The sequence below is a fragment of the Tigriopus californicus genome, chromosome 11, assembly GCF_007210705.1.
Source record: "Tigriopus californicus strain San Diego chromosome 11, Tcal_SD_v2.1, whole genome shotgun sequence".
Classification (NCBI taxonomy): domain Eukaryota; kingdom Metazoa; phylum Arthropoda; class Copepoda; order Harpacticoida; family Harpacticidae; genus Tigriopus; species Tigriopus californicus.
The window spans coordinates 5,316,146-5,317,130 of NC_081450.1; the positions used below are offsets into that span (position 1 = coordinate 5,316,146).

Genomic DNA, 985 nt, shown 5'->3' on the forward strand with positions numbered 1-985 from the left:
CATATCAATTAATGCCATGGCTCAATTGGCATGAAACGAGCTCGGAATGGATTTTGTTTGTTCTCCCAAGAGAGTCCCAAATTGATTTGGGATGAGCGCATTGCAATAGAGCAAATAGTCGTCCGAGTGATCGTTCGAGGCCCCAGTTCCATTTTTGTGTGCGAGGTTCCTGCTATTGCTTCCTCCCTAAGTTTGATTTTTAGATACAACAACGGATTCATCATTTTAAGCATTCGAATGGAATGTTTATTGTAATATTTTGAACCTACATTAGTCACATGAAGGTGTTTGTACTTGGCATAAAACTAAGTTAACTTCTGTCGTTTCCTTATTACGGCTCTCAGTCAGTGTTGCCAGGTTGAATGTCTGGCATTAGAAGCCCAGGGCTGCTTGGCATTGACGAGTCTTCAAAATTGCCGCTCCCGTTTAGCTCAGGTCAAATGCGACCCCTGGCGGCGAGTTTGCCTTGACGAGACCAAGTTTCTTGAGATCTCCCAGGATAACCCCTTTAAATTCTCGATTAAAGAAACCATATATGAAGGGATTAACCACCGAGTTACCATATCCCACCCATAGAATCATGGTGTACACAAATGAGGGAGTGTGCAGGTCAAAGATTCCCGTTAACGGCATCCAAATGAAGAATGGAAGCCAGCAGATCAAAAAAATCCCCATGACGATCCCAAGAGTCTTAGCCGCACGAGATTCTCGGTCGTGATGTTTTCGAGACACTTCACTGATTACCAAGGGTTTTTGTGAAAGATAAATCTTGATATGACTGGGATTTTCCTCTTCAAAGTGAGCGAAGCAATCTTGACGGAGTTCGCCCAGAGATGGCGTGCTGTTGTGAAGCCGTTGCGTTTCCTGGTAGACCTACAAAGTGAAAAACACAATTTAGATCACTTTGTTTAAATTGAACACTTCAAAGTCCCTCAAAAGAACGAAACATAAACAGTTTTCAGTACAATCTGCATTTCCCGAGCTT

At 42.9% G+C, this 985-nt stretch overlaps 1 protein-coding gene across 2 annotated transcripts in view; it reads right to left on the reverse strand.

Annotated features, from left to right (window-relative positions):
• Window positions 1-62: 62 nt before the first annotated feature.
• Window positions 63-985, reverse strand: part of LOC131890181 (octopamine receptor beta-1R-like) — a 12,603-nt gene continuing 11,680 nt past the window's right edge. For both annotated transcript variants that reach the window (XM_059239483.1, XM_059239482.1), the window contains one exon: window positions 63-873. In XM_059239483.1, the coding sequence (XP_059095466.1) occupies window positions 427-873 (447 nt within the window). In that variant the 3' untranslated portion in view covers window positions 63-426. The remainder of the gene's footprint in view (window positions 874-985) is intronic.